At 38.7% G+C, this 17,148-nt stretch overlaps 2 protein-coding genes across 3 annotated transcripts in view; one reads left to right on the plus strand and one right to left on the minus strand.

The window, feature by feature from the left end:
* The first annotated feature begins 5,630 nt into the window (after positions 1-5,630).
* Positions 5,631-16,623, plus strand: LOC130926971 (Golgi reassembly-stacking protein 2-like). Its single transcript, XM_057852341.1, has 8 exons — positions 5,631-5,847; positions 8,307-8,387; positions 8,471-8,674; positions 9,395-9,481; positions 9,557-9,687; positions 9,756-9,837; positions 9,906-10,002; positions 15,064-16,623. Exons 1-8 carry the CDS (start codon positions 5,785-5,787, stop codon positions 15,252-15,254), a joined length of 936 nt encoding a protein of 311 aa, XP_057708324.1. The 5' UTR covers positions 5,631-5,784; the 3' UTR covers positions 15,255-16,623.
* Positions 15,528-17,148, minus strand: part of tlk1a (tousled-like kinase 1a) — a 31,683-nt gene continuing 30,062 nt past the window's right edge. For both annotated transcript variants that reach the window (XM_057852338.1, XM_057852339.1), the window contains one exon: positions 15,528-16,545. In XM_057852338.1, the coding sequence (XP_057708321.1) occupies positions 16,375-16,545 (171 nt within the window). In that variant the 3' untranslated portion in view covers positions 15,528-16,374. The remainder of the gene's footprint in view (positions 16,546-17,148) is intronic.

Raw genomic sequence — 17,148 nt, forward strand, 5'->3', positions numbered from 1 at the left:
TCATATTACATTTAGCATAAGACTGTTGTTTGTTATGACCATACAATTTATTTAGCAATTGGGGAAAAATACTTAGATAAAAAGAATATCCTGTAAAAGTATTGGAGTAGAGAGATCGAAACAATGATGGCATTTTGCTGCTCCCTGTCACATTTTCCTCATTCTGAATCTTCCCCCTCAACGGGGTGAATTCTAAATCAGCTGAAATCGTTACCCTGCCGACGTCATCATCCAGCCGGGGACGCTAGAGCGCTATAATGTAAGGTGTGGCTAAACGGCAGATAAAAAGACTAATTTCTCATCATCTGCGCTTTGCCAAATTGCTGTATATAGTCGAATCGTCTCAAAATATGATTTTAATTCACATAACAATGCTATTTAAGATTTTTTAATGGTGTCACAGGCACTTTAAATCGATAAAATTAAAAACTCTTTTGGTTGTGGCGACTCTTAGCCATTTTTTTCATGCTGTCCTCCCATGTTGTGATGATTGCAGATGGATGCAGCATTTCCAAATTGTCTTTTTTGAGGGATTTTGGTGAGTTATTCCACTCCAGCTACACTGTTGTTTTGGTTAGAGAAAGTGTAAAACGGTAGTCGCGAGCAGAAATGCAGAAGTAAAGCTGAAGTACCTCGAAAACTTGTCTATACCGTCAAGAATTCACATTATTTAATCAAAGCAGCCCTTGGTTAACAGCTCAAGTTGTTTTTACCAATGGATTCAAATGCATTGAAACGGACAATCCACGTGTAAATCAAGATCGCTGCGCAGGAACCAAGTGTTTTTGCAGAAGTTTCAACTCCTAGTATACCGGGCCATAAATCTGTGCAAGCTTTTTAGAACACAATTACAAAATTCTGAGGTGTCAGCAAGCTTCTGCTGAGAGTCAGGCTTTAGTCAATGGCTTGTTGAAAGAGAAACTGTCACCAGGTGAAGTACATCACTCACTTGGTGCTTGAATTACGTTGCCAGTTTTGCCCAATACACAAAAGGAGGCAATGAACTAGTATCACAATGTAGAATCACATAAGGACTTTTGATTTAGTCAGTAATCTAATGCTGCTAAATGCCAGTCAAATAAACGACAACAACAACAAAAATAGGTTCTTTTTTTTTTTTTTAGAATAAACTCAAACTCTTAAAATGGACAGAATCCACATTTTCTGCAGTTCCTCCTTGATGTTTTAGTCTGGATTTACATTGCACAATTGCAGAGATGGGTAGTAACGAGTTACATGAACTCCGCGACATTTACTTGAGTAACTTTTTCAGAAGAATGTATTTCTAAGAGTAGTTTTAATGAGCCATACTTTTTACTTTTACTTGAGTAGATTTGTGAAGAAAAAACGCCACTCTTACTCTGTTTCAGTGTTGTTTTCGTCAACGATGACTATAACGAAAATATTTCGTCAATGAACAATTTTTTTCAAGACGATGATGAGACGATAACGAGTTAAAAACGTGTCTTGGGAGACTAAAACATAATGAGACAGATGCCAGGTTTCGTCTGACGATACGAGGACGAGACGAAAATGCGCAATACTTTCCGTCACATGTTCACAATGTGTGACATTTTATGTGTAGTTAGCCTGCACTGTAGCAGTGTCTGGGTGTGTCACTCATGTGATGTGCTGATGCTCTCCAGTCTACAGGCTTGCACACACAGTAAAATTTGTTTTCTTATCTTGGCCAATGTTGCTTTAACCTTTAAAGGTCTGGGCTGAGTGATCATCACACACTAAATGCAACTCACAGCCTTAGCATAGCATTTGCGTTCTTGTTAGCATTAGGCTAATGCTAACGGCGAGCGTCCTCTCGGATAACTTTTTTTTAAATTTTTATTTGACATACAGTTCGTGGCGTCCAGGTGGGTATAATTAATTAAAAATAATGTACTGTTTCCCTTTTGAGTGTGTATTATTACCAAGTTTGTGTTGTCCTAGTAGATACTGGCTCGTCTGTTAATGTTCATTCGAAATAGTTGGAAACTTTTATTTATTTATTTATTTTTGGAGTAAATATCTTTTTTATTTTACAGACAGATTTTTAGTAAACTCTGACTATGACTACACGAAATTAGTCTTGAGTTTTCGTCAACATCAACTAGATGAAGACAAACGTATTTTGAGATGACTAAAATATGACCAAGACTAATAAGTATCATCGTCCAAAAGACTAAGACGAAGACAAAAATTTAAAAGGGCTGCAAAAAACAACACTGCTCTGCTACTTGGGCTACACAAGAGTTGTTACATTTTCCCTCTCTATTCTACATAAGAGATTTTTTTTTTTTTTTGCCAGCGATGCCAAGAGTAGCTCTACCAATTTCACCAATGAGATATCGCAACAATAATCACATGACTCCAGTATACCAATCAGACGGAAGCTTGCCGTTCCATGATCATGCCAGCTTGTTCAATCACATGGCGTCTTTAAAGCATCATAAAAAATGAAGCATTTGACATAGAGATCAACATGACTCAAAAGTGCAGATTTTAACCTCTCTCCGAGATTTTATTTGGCACCAATTGACCATGAAAAACCAGAGATATTATCCTTTTAATTTCATAAGAGTAACTATGAGGGAACTATTTACTATTCAAACTAGGAACTATTTTCTCCACTAGAGGTCATTCATGCTCTTTGGATGAATAATGCTTCATTTCTATAATTTTTTCTCTCTCGCCGGAATGGCGTACCTCACGCACCACTTCATTTTTGCGCATTAATATTAATGACGTTAGCAACTGTTGCTAGGTGAGACAAGCTCGCGTTTGTCCCTAATGCTAAATGGATGTGAATAGTGTATGAACAAGATGTTTACTGAGCTAAACCTACCAATTCTGTCCAAAAGTGATGTTCCTGGTGTCAAATTCACTGGTAAAGATGTGGAAGAACATAAAAATGTTCTTGGAGGTCATTTATATTGCTATTTTTGTGTAGTGATCGCAAATGCTACACAGTGACAGGCAACGAAGACTTTTTTTTTTTCCCCCCATTAATAACAAATCTTAATGCTATAATTTATTTACATTTCCCCCTTACTAAAGTTGTTTTTTACAACAGAAAAGGTAAAAACAGTGGCAGTCAGATACCATTTTAATTTTTTTCAGGTCATTTATTGTCAGACAGAAGCAGCACGGCAAAACGCCACGCTCAAAAATAAGTAAAAATATCAAAATAGCTTACCTCTTCGGGCAGGCAATGGATCACCATTGTCATCTGTAGGACCATGGCCCCCAACAAAATGTTTACTGCATATGAAGGTGAATGGCTTCACTTTGCTGGCGTTAAACTGGTCTTTTGGACGTCCGCACAAGTTGATCCATTGTTCACATTTTTTTCCTCTGAGTTTCTGGCTTTGGGAAACATATGAAGAAAACATCCTACATATGTCGTTATGTCTAGAGTCGTTTCTACAAGTTCCATAGCAGCAGTGTTTACTCTGCATGTTCTTTTTTTGAAAGATTACCGGTAGAAAATAAGCAGTATTAACATGGGTTGTATGCGAGGGTGCTTCTATGTTGACCCACTTCCGGTTTAAGATGGTGACGTCACGGTCTAAAACAGCTTGGTCCAAAGTCCGGCCCGGGGGCCAAATGCGGCCCGTGGTCAAATTTCATCCGGCCCCCAGCCTCTGTCATAAAATCAATAACGTCTGGCCCGCACACGGACTTAATATTATTAATTGGTCAGCAGTACTGCTACCAGCATATGAAGTAGCTTACACACTAAATGCTGCTCCTCATTTACCCACTAAAAGGCAGCAGCACTCTAAGCAACATTACCCCGTGTCACCCTTCCAATTTTCTAAAATGGCAATAGGCGGAAAACACTCAGGTGACTTGAAGTTCCACTCTGAGACCCCCAATTTGGCCAACTTTCAAAATTGTCCGATATGCACGTGTGATACATCATTGGAAAGCTTAAAATCTCAATATTCTGGGGGAATAAAAATTTTGAACAGGAGGGCATTTAAAAAAAAAAAATTAACAGCAAAACCCTATCTGGAGGTGAGAGCACGCGAGAGCAGAATTAAAGACGCCATGACTTTAATGAGATATTCTCGCGTACTTACCATGTTTCAATCCAAAAACTCCATGTAGCATGTATCACTAAGTGTCAAAACACAGCTGTGAATGGCCACAGCTGGATTTTTGGGGGGATTTTATGGGTGAAACATGGTAGTATAACAAGGGTCGCGATGCAGAAATCGCCGACATCAAGGAGTGGTCGAGATGTTCTTTTTCATATATTTACCCTTTTAAATGTTGTTTTTCAATTTTTTTTTGTTTGGATCGATTATTTATCATCTAACATATCGGATAAAATGCGATAGTAACAAAAAAAAATACAATTAAGCGATAATTTTGGGGTAGATATCCGTGACTTTTTTACAGACGCCATTTTTTTCATTGTGATGTAATGTGTTTATAAGTTTAAAATATGCAAGTGAGTAATTTTTTTAAGTCGTTTTTTTTTTTTAAACGAAATATTAGACATCAATTAATGAGGTAAGCTAAAAATCACAGACATTTTGAATAATAAATATTATTAATTACGTAAGTTTTATGGATGGGTTGAAACAAAAGCGGTTGCGCGATATCTGTAAACGGGGGTTTTGAGGGTAAAACGGACAAATTAAAAATAGTTCGGGGGTTTAATGTGCCATGAATCTGCTATGGCAGCATATAGACATATTGTTCTATCAAGCACAACAGTTTTTTTGGCTTAAAATACAGAAGTTTCTTTTAAACAGGAGTGCAAGAGCAGAAACTGGTTTTTCAGTCTTGTCTGTGTTTTCTGTCAATAATCAACAAAAAAGAGAAAGTTGACTGCGTTGGCCGATGCTTCAAGGATCGGTTGAAATCGGACTATTTCTTCACTAAAATACGCAACAACTGTGTCTGCCTCATTTGCTTAGAGACAGTCGCTGTTTTTAAAGAGTTCACTGTGAGGCGATATTACCAAGCAAGACACACTGACATGTACGACAAGATTACAGGGAAGATACGCAGCAAGAAATTGAAGCAACATTAAGCTAGTTTAATTTCACGGCAGCAGTATTTCGCAAGAGCCTGGAAGTCGAAAGAGAACGCCACAAAGGGTAGTTGTGAGATTGTTGAAATAAAAATAAAAATAAAAGCAAATGTGACACACAGAATGGCTGGCTAAAATATATTGTTCTACGTAGTGGACGTCAGCCATGGTCGGCCCCCCCACATTTTTACCACACCAAATCTGGCCCCCTTTGCAAAAAGTTTGGACACCCCTGGTCTAAAATGTTGGCATGTGTATGAATACTGTTATGCCATTGGTGATTGTACAGTATCATTGTTGTTGTTATAACAACACTTCATATAGAAAACTGCTGAGAAAAAAAATACCATTGTTAAAAAAAAAAATCTAACAAAAACGGACGCAGTTACTCACAATGTTACTCATTACTTAAGTATTCTTTTCACCAAATACTTTTTTACTTGTACTTGAGTACATTTTTTGGATAACGATTTTTACTTTTACTTGAGTAATATTATTTTGAAGTAACGTTACTCTTATAAATTTTTGGCTACACTACCCACCTCTGCACAATTAAAACTAGAGCGAAAGCCTGTCTGACAAGATAGAGCAGAGAGGAGGGGACAGCTCCTTGTGCCTTGAGGGAGGTAATCAGTGTGGCGGAAGTGCCGACCAACCAGGAATCACAGCCGTTGACGTGCAAATGAACCCAGCCGCACTTGTCCTCCTGTCGAATCCACTCTAGTGTAGCCCTCCCGAAATCCATGGGGGGCTTTGCAAGCGTACAGGTACCAGGTGGAGGAAATGAAGGCTACCAAATCCTCAAAGTAAGTTCTGAATTCAACAGGAAGTGGAGCGAATTGGAAGTGGCAAGTTGTCATTTTGTCATTCAAATTAGATTTTTTTTTTTTTTTTTTTCAAAAGAATTCATTTCCTTGTGCGACTTACGCCCCCTGTTGTTTTAACACCGCGAACACATTCATTTGAGTTCTTGTTTTTTCTGTTATTTATTCATTTGAACGATAGTAATATACATTTGGTAGGTACGTGGATGTCAGTGAAGGTCTCTTTGGGAGTTGCTAACATGATTCTTCAAGAATAACCGGTGTGGTGACTTGCCAGAATGGGAATGTACAAGTGTACACGTGACAGCTCCACTGAACTCTTTGCCTGCCATTTAGAAGGATAAATGTCCAATTCCTTTAGACTGGGAGCAAGGGCGTAGGTTTGCATCGGGACGGTAGGGACATAACACTAGCAACTTTTCAGGATGCTCAAATTGTCCCCACCAACTTTTAAAGCAACCTTATTTCATTATATAAAGAGTTCAAATGTATAGGTAATTTAGATTATTACCTTATGTTGCAAGGATAGAATAAAGCCTATCATTATACAGTGAAGTATTTTCATTATTTTCAGACTTACATTTATCCCTTTTTACTTGCTGAATGTGCTGGTCCATTTTTCCCTCCTCAAACAAACGTTTGGTTGGCTGATGACTTGAAGCCCCCCGTCCCGCCACAAACACACACACACAGACATACTCACACAACCCCGACATATTCATGTCGACAACATGCCACCCCTTTCGGAGAGGAGAGATATTAGAATTTTTTTTTCCGACCAGCAGCAACAACAGAAAGTCATGTAAAAAGACAATAATGTTGTGGAGGTGGGGGAAACTACCAAAACTGAAAACACTTTTCCTCGATTATGATTAATGTATGATTATCTCATAAAAGGTCTGCATAGGCTGCAAATAAAAATATTTTCAAATGAATAACGTTGAAAATAAATTTAATACATTTTAAATAAATGCAAGTCATCGGCCAATCAAACGTGCGTTTGAGGGGAAAAAGTAGACCGACACATTCGGCAAGTGAAAAGGGGTAAAGGTAAGTCTGAACATAATTACGATACGATACGACTTGCGATCCTATTATTAATAAGAATTAACAATATGTCCATAGAACAATTATCGACATCGGGTCAGGAAATCATTGTACGATATTTTACAATACAACTAATAATCAGAGAACCAAGCTTTTTCATCCTTCTGCTGTGAATTGAAATGAATTTATCACAAGTTGACATCCAAACCATTTGAAGTGGGAGGGAGGCAGCGAATAAACATTCATTCCCAACTTATCGATAACCTTTTGGGACACAAAGTATCGCGATATATCGCCCTTTCGATATATCGTCAAAGCTCTAGTGTCTAGCGCTGTCAATGGCAGCGAATCGTGAGTTCCTTCTCTCATTCCAGCACTTCTGTACATAATTTTGAAGTGATCCTGGTTTCATATGAGAGCTGAACGATATTAGAAAAAACACTGCGACTTTTTGGGGGTTTGCGATATAGATTGCGATGTTAAAACTAGAAGAATTTTCACCAGATGACTTGAATAGCTTTGTTTGGGAAGACTTTGGTTGACTCACTATGACCACATTGTATTCATTAGAGATGTCCCGGCCTATCGCGCCATATTTCAGAGGATCTGAATCAGGTGATAAGGATTGGGTTTTTAATTAAAATTAAAAGTTAAAATTGATTTTTTTTTTTTTTTTTTTTTGCTTAATGCCCGTACAACTTCTCATCCCCTCTCCCGCTAAGCTGTGCGACCAAGCTGTTTTTCTAGGTCACCAGTGCAGCTGGTGTTTTGTACTTAATGATGATTGACAGTTTTGTAGCTTTGATCTGGCCAGAGACACCTCGGTAGCTCTGCGATCCAAGGCAAAAATGTGTTACTCATCGTTATGCTTGGTACACAGTCTGAAACGTGCTGTGGCAACTCATTCATTGTGTAAGTGAGAGGCTGTTCTCGGCAGCGTGAGCATCAAAGCAAAAAAAAAAAAAAAAAAAAAAATTTTTTTTCAGTATCTGATCGGGATTCTCGGCAGTATCTGCAGACTCTTAAAATCTGCTGATTCGGACTCGGGTGCAAAAATATGCGATCGAGACAACCCTAGCATTCATATAATACCGTTTAATCCAGGCTAAGGGGGTTTATGTGTGAATGATGAAGATTAGTGCATATAACAGGATCCAGGAAGCCATGTCTCTGCACAATTGCTGCTTTTTATGAAGCAAAACAAATGTTTACATTAAAAAAAAAAAAAAAAAAAAAAAAAATCACATGCCCTGCGATGGGACTATTCCGCATGCGGACATTTCGATGGCGATGTTCAAACGATATATTGTGCAGGCCTGTTCCATACGTATATTTAAAATTTGCCATTGAAATGCTACCATCTGTCGACCCTCTCTGTCATGGTTATTTCACAGATGCAGCACAATTCTCCAGGTTATTGTGCAGGACTGGAGCCCTTCTTTGATTTCATCATAGCAATTTGTGATACAAGACTAGTAAGTTAACTCACTGTCAGTCAAAAGCAGCTATTTTTGCCCATACACTCTGTTTTATGTCATGCATGTGTTTAATGTGACAGAGCAAAGATGATGACACCCTGAAAGATGCACTGGAGAGGAATGTGGACAAACCTACCAAACTTATATTGTACAGCTGCAGGACGCTAGGTGTGAGGGAGACAATGGTCACACCCAGCACCATGTGGGGTGGAAGAGGACTGCTGGGGGTCAGCATCTGCTTCTCCAACTTTCAAGGAGCCAGGGAAAATGTTTGGCATGTTCTGGTGAGTCAAAGCAGTAAAATGGAAATTGTATTATTTTTCTATGACTTTACGGAAGCATGTTGTGCTGCCACATAAGGGGAAAAACTTGTACCTTATAGTCTTTACAATTGCCTAAATGAGCAGAGCAATCAGCCAGAATGCTCAGGTGTCATTATTTATATTTTTATTTGCCTTAAAAAACAGGAGGAACACTCTGACAGAGCAGAAAGCGGCCTAAGCAGCCAAATTCAAAGCTTCCTCATATTTGGAAGAGCAGGCACTCCTGTTAAGTATGAAGCACAGGCGCTCAGCATGCAGACAATTTTATGTACTTTTATGACCTCTTTAACCTTTGCCCTCATGCCTCAAAATGTCATAACTTTCTCTTGTCATCATATCACCCACTCTGCAATTTCTAGGTGAAAATGCTAATCTGTTAGTTATCACGATATTAATTTTGTCACCTCTTTGACCTCATTACCCCAAAATTTAATCGCCTCCTTCGTTTTATATGAGAAACATATTCTGCAAGTTTGATAATAATCCCTGTATTCATTGTGGAGTTCTCTTGATCTCAAACATACAAACAAAGAGATATACAGAACCTCTGACTTCTGTTCCACCTACTGGTGGAGGTAAAAACATAAAAAACATTGAATGACTTAAAACAGACATTTTTTTAGTGTAATCACTCCAAGACGTACAATGTTTTCTCTTTTTGTAATGGTGGGGGATGTACAGGAAGTGGAGCCAAATTCTCCTGCAGCCCAGGCTGGCCTCCAATCCTACACTGACTACATCATAGGAGCGGAAACTTTGCTGGACAAGGTAACCAACTAAAGGAAGTATGAACTTACTCTTTCAAGAGGCTCAGATGCTGTTTTGTCTCTTTTCTGCAAACAGAACGACTGTCTTTTTAAACTCATCAACGACCATGAAGGGAGACTACTGAAGCTCTTTGTCTACAACACTGACACATGCGACTGCCGAGAGGTGCACGTCTGGCCGAATCATAACTGGGGGGGAGCGGGCAGGTATGGTAGTCACCATGGAGGCAACCCTTTCCATTGTGAATGATGATCCCAGATTTTTGTCTCCTCAGTTTAGGCTGCGAGATCGGATATGGTTACATGCACAGGGTACCTTCAACGCCTTTTGCTAAGAACAGGAAACAAGAAAATGATGTAATGTAACCATTTTAAATGGGTGTCCAAGTATGAATTTACTTACATAGAACAATTTTGATGAGCAGGTTGGTCTTACTGCTGTGGTTACGACCGTTCCAGCGAGTGTATCGTCCGGATCTGAAAAGACGGATACGGCTTTTGACCCTACCAGTGTTCAAGCAGGTACGCCCCAAAAAATAATCTTTATCAATATTCCTAGTTGTGGAAGAATGAACGTGGCACAAGAGACCCAACTTTCTTAAGCAATGTGTTCAAACTTCAGTTTATACCACTTCAACACTAGGTTGGATCAGTATTCACCTGCATATTGACAGATATTGAGGGGAGCGGGGCCTTTTCTCCATCATTCCATGATAAAGAAATTAAATAAAATTTAAAAATATAAAATCAGAAGTTACTCAGTACTTGTTATGTTAACTCAGTATTTCTCAAATAATGGGGAGCACAGAGCGATGGTGGCGCATGTGACCTCGGGTAACATACTTTTTTGTCGTACTAGAATAAAATGTAATTGCACATCCACTCAGTGGGGGGCAGTGGCGCTCTCATTTTCTGAGTGCGCAATTTTTTTTTTTTTTTACAAAACAAGGGCACACATCAAGGAGCACTAGCAATAAGAAGAGCTAAGACGAGGAAATATGACTAATCGTATGTAGCGTTTGCCTTTTGGCTTTGACTTTTAACACAGTGGGAGATGAGAAAAGACCAGTATGTGTCTAAAAATGTTTGCAACGGACAGCAGGAAGCCAAATCAAACAAGATGACACTTAAAATATCACATTGCTAAGCGCCCGATTTTCTTTCAGCCAAGACGTGCCGAAAATTGCCAACAATCGTCCCGCTTTGTTTCGCTGTGTTACATCAGTAAACCAGCGAGCACTGTTAGCATCATATCAGGTGGCAAACCAAGTTGCTCAGTGCAAAAAAGCAAAAATGAAAAGTGTCCTTCTGTCCAATTACACTGTCCAATTACAATGATTGTTTTTGTTCTAATTTTTGTTTTGTTTTTTTCCGGTCAAATGGTTTTTAAATTTATTATTATTTATTGATTTTATTCAATTTTATTTTTCACTATTAAATGGTCAAAAATGTACCTTGAGTATTTTTATAGCTTGGATGTGACTTTTTTTAATCCAGGCAAAGTGATGCACTTTAAGTCTTTTCTATACTTAATTGTAAATTGAGCTATATTTTTAAATAATTTAGTAAGGCCTTAGTCTAGTCCAATAGGAAAAAGGTTTTGCTGTCATCTTGTGGCATCGGTAGGCAAATGTAAATCTATGTGGCCACTCAATGAGTCAGATTTGTATGACAAGCCTCGGAATATAACACTACATTTTGTTCTGTTTCAATGCCTATACTTACAGTGCCTTGCAAAAGTATTCGGCCCCCTTGAATCTTGCAACCTTTCGCCACATTTCAGGCTTCAAACACAAAGACATGAAATTTAATTTTTTTGTCAAGAATCAACAACAAGTGGGACACAATCGTGAAGTGGAACATTTATTGGATAATTTAAACTTTTTTAACAAATAAAAAACTGAAAAGTGGGGCGTGCAATATTATTCGGCCCCTTCACTTTCAGTGCAGCAAACTCACTCCAGAAGTTCAGTGAGGATCTCTGAATGATCCAATGTTGTCCTAAATGACCAATAATGATAAATAGAATCCACCTGTGTGTAATCAAGTCTCCGTATAAATGCACCTGCTCTGTGATAGTCTCAGGGTTCTGTTTAAAGTGCAGAGGGCATTATGAAAACCAAGGAACACACCAGGCAGGTCCGAGATACTGTTGTGGAGAAGTTTAAAGCCGGATTTGGATACAAAAAGATTTCCCAAGCTTTAAACATCTCAAGGAGCACTGTGCAAGCCATCATATTGAAATGGAAGGAGCATCAGACCACTGCAAATCTACCAAGACCCGGCCGTCCTTCCAAACTTTCTTCTCAAACAAGGAGAAAACTGATCAGAGATGCAGCCAAGAGGCCCATGATCACTCTGGATGAACTGCAGAGATCTACAGCTGAGGTGGGAGAGTCTGTCCATAGGACAACAATCAGTCGTACACTGCACAAATCTGGCCTTTATGGAAGAGTGGCAAGAAGAAAGCCATTTCTCAAAGATATCCATAAAAAGTCTCGTTTAAAGTTTGCCACAAGCCACCTGGGAGACACACCAAACATGTGGAAGAAGGTGCTCTGGTCGGATGAAACCAAAATTGAACTTTTTGGCCACAATGCAAAACGATATGTTTGGCGTAAAAGCAACACAGCTCATCACCCTGAACACACCATCCCCACTGTCAAACATGGTGGTGGCAGCATCATGGTTTGGGCCTGCTTTTCTTCAGCAGGGACAGGGAAGATGGTTAAAATTGACGGGAAGATGGATGCAGCCAAATACAGGAACATTCTGGAAGAAAACCTGTTGGTATCTGCACAAGACCTGAGACTGGGACGGAGATTTATCTTCCAACAGGACAAAGATCCAAAACATAAAGCCAAATCTACAATGGAATGGTTCAAAAATAAACGTATCCAGGTGTTAGAATGGCCAAGTCAAAGTCCAGACCTGAATCCAATCGAGAATCTGTGGAAAGAGCTGAAGACTGCTGTTCACAAACACTCTCCATCCAACCTCACTGAGCTCGAGCTGTTTTGCAAGGAAGAATGGGCAAGAATGTCAGTCTCTCGATGTGCAAAACTGATAGAAACATACCCCAAGCGACTTGCAGCTCTAATTGGAGCAAAAGGTGGCGCTACAAAGTATTAACGCAAGGGGGCCGAATAATATTGCACGCCCCACTTTTCAGTTTTTGATTTGTTAAAAAAGTTTAAATTAACCAATAAATTTTGTTCCACTTCACGATTGTGTCCCACTTGTTGTTGATTCTTGACAAAAAAATTAAACTTTTATATCTTTATGTTTGAAGCCTGAAATGTGGCGAAAGGTTGCAAGGTTCAAGGGGGCCGAATACTTTTGCAAGGCACTGTAATTACGTTATTGGAGGGGTGTGCACGTCGGTCATTTTTATTGGGTCATGATAATTGTCATCATGTAAATGCCCACTGAAATGATAAACAGCAGTTTTCAAGGGTGGCATAAGTATTCACACTGAACTTAGAAGAAAATTTTATAAAAGTATGGTACTCGAGTACAAAACAGATAAGCATCTTAACCATCAATTCCTGTAAATTATGGACTGTAAACTGCAACCACCAAATCTTCCAAAAACTATTTGCTTATATACAAGCCGCACCGAACTATTAGCTGCAGGGTGTCCATGTTGTTTTATGGGATATTTAAACGGAAAGACATGTAGTCCGTTCACCTTTAAAAATCCACAAATCAGGCACATTGGACCAGAAGCCACAAGGTTAAAAGAAGGAAGGGGAAAAATAGCTTTTTAAATACAAGTATATGACACTTTTTTTTTTTGTCGTTTCTACTCACAGGTGTAGTACTTACAATAACAAATATTACATTTTTGTTATTCTATTTGTTAGACAGCAGTGCTTCTCAATTATTTTCTGTTACGCCTTCCCCACAGGAAGACGTAAACATTTTGCGCCCCCCCCCCAAGTCTGCCGCCACTGTAAATAGTGTCTGTAAATTATAAGTACACCTCTGCATAACATTGTCCTTTTTATTATTTCAGAAAAAAATATACAGCTCAACTTACAATAAAGTAGAACTTTATTACACCTCTGCATAACATTGTGTCCTTTTTAATATTAAAAAAAAACACTTTATTGTAAGTTGAGCTATATAACTTTATTAACACCGTTACGAAAAAACAACAACCCAGACTTAAAGCACTTTGCCTGAATTAAAAAAAAAAAAAAAAAAAAAAAAAAAAAGTCACATCCAAACTAAGAATACACTCAAGGTACATTTTGAGCATTTAATACTGAAAAAATGTAATAAAATCATTAAATGAGAAATTCAAATTGATTAGCAATGTTAACTCATGAGGACAATATGCCAAACCATTTGACTGAAAAAACAAAAATTAATAAACAGTATCATTGGACCGTTTTGATTCTTGCTATTTTGCTCTGAGCAACTTGGTCTGCCACCTTATATGACGCTAACAGTGCTCACTGCTTTTTCTGATGTAACACTGATCAAGCGGGATGATTGTTTGCAATATTCGGCACGTCTTGGCTAAAAAAAAAAATCAAGCTGCTTATCAATGTGACTGGGGTCTAATGTTTTCAAGTGACATTTTAATTGACTTGGCTTCCTGCTGTCCGTTGCAAACATTTTTAGACACAGACTGGTCGTTCCTTGTCTCTCACTGTGTTAAAAATCAAACCAAAAAGCCAAATGCTACACACGCTTAATCATATTTCCATGTCTTAGCTCTTAATATCTCCAGTGCTCTTTGCGTTAAAACTGCACTCACACAAAATGAGAGCGCTACTGCCACCCACTGAGTGGATGTGCAATTGCACTTTATTGTAGTATGGCAAAAAAAAAAAACATGTTCCCCGAGGTCACAAGCGCCACCCCTGGCATCGCTCTACGCCCCCCCCATTATTTGAGAAGTACTGTGTTAGAGCATTAATTGGCTGGATTTGCTACGAGTGTTCCCAAAGCTTCGCTAATGGGGAAATGCTTTATTAATAGAATTCCAAATCAATTAAAAAAAAAATAGTAAATAGAAGCTATTCCTATTTGCATAAAACAAGAAACTAAAGATGTATAAAGAGGTTCCGATAAATGTCCAGCAAAGACACTTACTGTATATTTGTCTCCCAGTGATGATCACTCAAAAGCGATTCATGGAGGGGGATAAATGGATATTGTGGTTTTTATGGTGAGGAAAGAAACTCAAGAGGGAAGGGAAAAAAACAAACAAACTCAGCTCTCTAAAGTTAGATGCTTGGCAAAGTTAGTCCCCCTAAAAATATGCCACACAAATGCAAACCTTGACATACTGGTGCAAGGAATCTTGCAAAATGTAAAAGACTATAGAAACAAGGATAACAGTGACATACGCAATTTAATTGCTCATATAAGGTCCATTGAGAAAATTAAGTAACCAGTTAAATGCGATAAAAATATAGGACTTTGATTTGGAGTAGGTTTTTATGACATGCTCTGGCGTTGTTGGTGTAAGTGGTGGTTATTAATGGTTGTTGACAAAGGCAGGTGCCGATTAGGCTGGACTGAAAGGTGATTTTTCTATATGAGCTTGGACTTTTTGTGTGCCTACAGATCACCTCCCTCCAAAGCAGTCCATCACAGTCTCCGCCTCTTCGTCGGAACATTCTCTCCTGACCTCCAGTGCAAACAGTGCTATTACACAGGATGAAGCATCTCCCTCTACCGTTGTCCAAATGATCAGTTTGGACAGCCCAACAAATATCACGTGGTCTGTAGACACATGGCGCTCTCAAACTGTGTGAGAATCAGATCATCCTAACTTACATGTTCAAACTATTTGTGCTTAAGGGTTTTATGAAGGTGATGTGGATTTCCTGTGAAGTGTTAAAATATAATTATTTTTATATACAAACAACTGTAAAAATACATTGCTGTCTAGATTAAACAATCATTATGCAGTTTTGGTGTCTCTGTTCGACTGTTAATGTAGTCCTCCCCAATGCCACAGGGTGTCACTATACTGAAAGTAAAGTGATGTATGGATGGAATGGAAATGATACTCCAGGTAGTCGTCATTCACTTGGGGGAAGGGGACAATTCCTGTCATTTATTCACTCTTAGTGGAACTATACAATTTGTACCCGAAGTGAAATATACAGCCCTTGAAAAAAATAAGAGCAAAAAAAGCAGCAAAATGAATCCACCAAAAAGGCTTTTTTTTTTTTCTTTTTTAACCAAGTGGACATTGTAACGTTTTGTACATGTTACTGCTGCATTTCGAAAGTCAAAGACAAACTGTACAGAATATACTTCTCCAAGTTATCTGTATTAATATTCCTGCATAGGATTTTATGCCACAATTCTACATTTGGTTACTTTGTGCATGAAACGGAAGTACAGAACGCTTCCTCGGCCTACATGACACTAGATGCCTCTTGTATGCTACACATTACATTCTCATGGCAAACAAACTCTAAAGCCTAACATGTATGGGAACAAAAGAGAACCAAATCAACAGTGATTTTTTAAAAATGTCTCCCCCCCACAATTCTACTCGGTGACTGTTCTTCAAGGATTCACTTTGAGTAGCTCAAATGTGATATTTAAACAATAATTACCAGCAGGGTGTCCAGTCTCCTCTCAGGCCTCTCTCCATCTGCAACGTTTGATCAGTGTCCACTCACATTTTCTTCAAGGTACGGAGTCTTTTTCAGTGCATTTGTCATCTCCTCAAAGCGGCTGACTTGACCATGTCATTTATTAAGTCAAGAAAACAACATTCCATTACCCTCTATCCATAGACTAAGTCAGAGGAGACCAGGCAGGGATGTGGTCACCGCACTCCCTCCAGCTGCTCGCTGCCCGTCGGCCTCGGGGAGGCTCATCGTGCGCTTAGTCAGGCTGTGTCACAGTATTGGGCTGTCAGTATGAGATGATGCTGGAGGAGGCTGGTCCTGAGCCAGCTGCATTCATCTGAAGATTCCCAGAGGAGCTAGACCTTCGTATGTGAGGGAGCAGGTAGGGGTCACTTCCCATCTGCTGAACGCCAATCCGGTCCTCCTTCCTGTACGCCAGGCAGCGCCTTATAAAGGCCTATGAGGAAAAGGGGGAGTGTCAATTCATTTTTGTCTTGGGGTCACTATTTTGTCTCCTTCACAGGTATATTACAGTGTAACACTAGAAATGTGTAATTTTTCATCAAATTAAATACTCTTAATGGATGATCTTGTGTGACTTCTTGTGGCTCATAATTTAAATTACTTTTAAACAGGGCTAAAAATAAAGGTTTGCAATAAATCTAGACGTTATTAAAAGTGAAGACAATTAGTAATTTCAGTGGACGTCACGATTTTAGAGAAATTTAAAATAAAAAAATAAGTATTTAAAAAGCCATGAAATTTCAAATGACATTAATTTGAGTGAAATATTAGACAACCTATTTCACCCACACTCATCTCAAGAATGATGTTCCAAATGCACTATGTGAAAAGGTTTTTAGCATAAGTGACTGTTTGAAACAAGGGTTCCCTGGATAGCAGATTAAAATAACAGTTGAGATACCGTAGTTTAGGGAAATAATAGTTTTTGTTTTTTATAAATTTATACATACGATTCCCTGTAGAGGTGCAAATTACTACATTTCTCCTTATCCGGTTTTCCCCAAAAGTAAGTGTATTGAAGTTGCCATTACAGACT

Source organism: Corythoichthys intestinalis, chromosome 12 (genome assembly GCF_030265065.1).
Source record: "Corythoichthys intestinalis isolate RoL2023-P3 chromosome 12, ASM3026506v1, whole genome shotgun sequence".
In the NCBI taxonomy this organism is placed as follows: Eukaryota; Metazoa; Chordata; class Actinopteri; order Syngnathiformes; family Syngnathidae; genus Corythoichthys; species Corythoichthys intestinalis.